A 915-nucleotide genomic window follows, 5' to 3' on the forward strand; every position below is an offset into this window, starting at 1 on the left:
CCCTCCGGTCCTTCCCCCCTCCCTCCAAGGACTCGGTGGCCTTAGTCGTATGAGGCATTATCGTCCCTCTGCACCGGAGCAGGCTGCTGGGAGCTTGGCCCTCTAGGGAACCGCATTGCGCTCCATCGGCAGAGGACGGCTTTCTGCGCCCGTTCGGATGTACAGGAGGTGCTCGCTTCCAAACTGTCACCTCCAAACCCTCACCTGTCGCCGGCGCGCGTATGGTGATGCGGTTGCTCGCGGGGAAGGTTTCCAGGCATCCCTGGAGTTGACCCTGCTTTGAGCAGGGGGAGGTGGACGAGGTGATATTCAGAGGTCATTTCCAAACTCAGCCATTCTACGAGCCTATGATTTAATCACCCTGAATGATTTTAGGCATTGGCAATCCTCCCCCTCCCCTGTGTCCCTGGCAAGGCAGACGTAACCTCTTAGTAAGTTCAGTATCCAGGTGAACTTGGTATTTTAAAAACGCATGTTGTCAAAGAACAGGTAACTTGAGCTTGAGCTCTAGAAATCAGGGAGGCTGGGGGAGAGGAAGTTTGGGTTTGGGTCAGCACCGTTTGGGGCGGACCGATGGTTAAACTGAGGAGTCGGTGAGAGTAGTTATCAGTGTGGGGAGACCCTTTCAGGAGATGGAGGCAATGATCCTGGTGTTATTGCTTGAGCTGACACCATGTGAGAGCCTTGTTTGTTGTTGTTTCTTCAGACTGCACCAAGGCCTCGCCGCTTTCCCTTCCGCTTGCTTTGGGCAGCTGTGACTTGCAGCTTCAAGATGGAAGCTACGCTAACAGCTAGCCAGATCCGGCAACGGTTTATTGACTTCTTCAAGGAAAACAAGCACACCTATGTGCACTCATCTTCTACAATCCCCCTGGATGACCCCACGCTGCTCTTTGCTAATGCTGGTATGAATCA

General features: G+C 53.6%; 1 protein-coding gene across 1 annotated transcript in view; it reads left to right on the forward strand.

Moving 5' to 3' along the window:
- The first annotated feature begins 710 nt into the window (after positions 1–710).
- AARS (alanyl-tRNA synthetase) overlaps positions 711–915 on the forward strand; it is a 15,080-nt gene continuing 14,875 nt past the window's right edge. Inside the window, 1 exon segment of the mRNA XM_009330360.1 lies at positions 711–915. Within this exon segment, the coding sequence (XP_009328635.1) occupies positions 773–915 (143 nt within the window). The 5' untranslated portion in view covers positions 711–772.

Source organism: Pygoscelis adeliae, unplaced genomic scaffold, assembly GCF_000699105.1.
Source record: "Pygoscelis adeliae isolate BGI_AS28 unplaced genomic scaffold, ASM69910v1 Scaffold458, whole genome shotgun sequence".
Classification (NCBI taxonomy): domain Eukaryota; kingdom Metazoa; phylum Chordata; class Aves; order Sphenisciformes; family Spheniscidae; genus Pygoscelis; species Pygoscelis adeliae.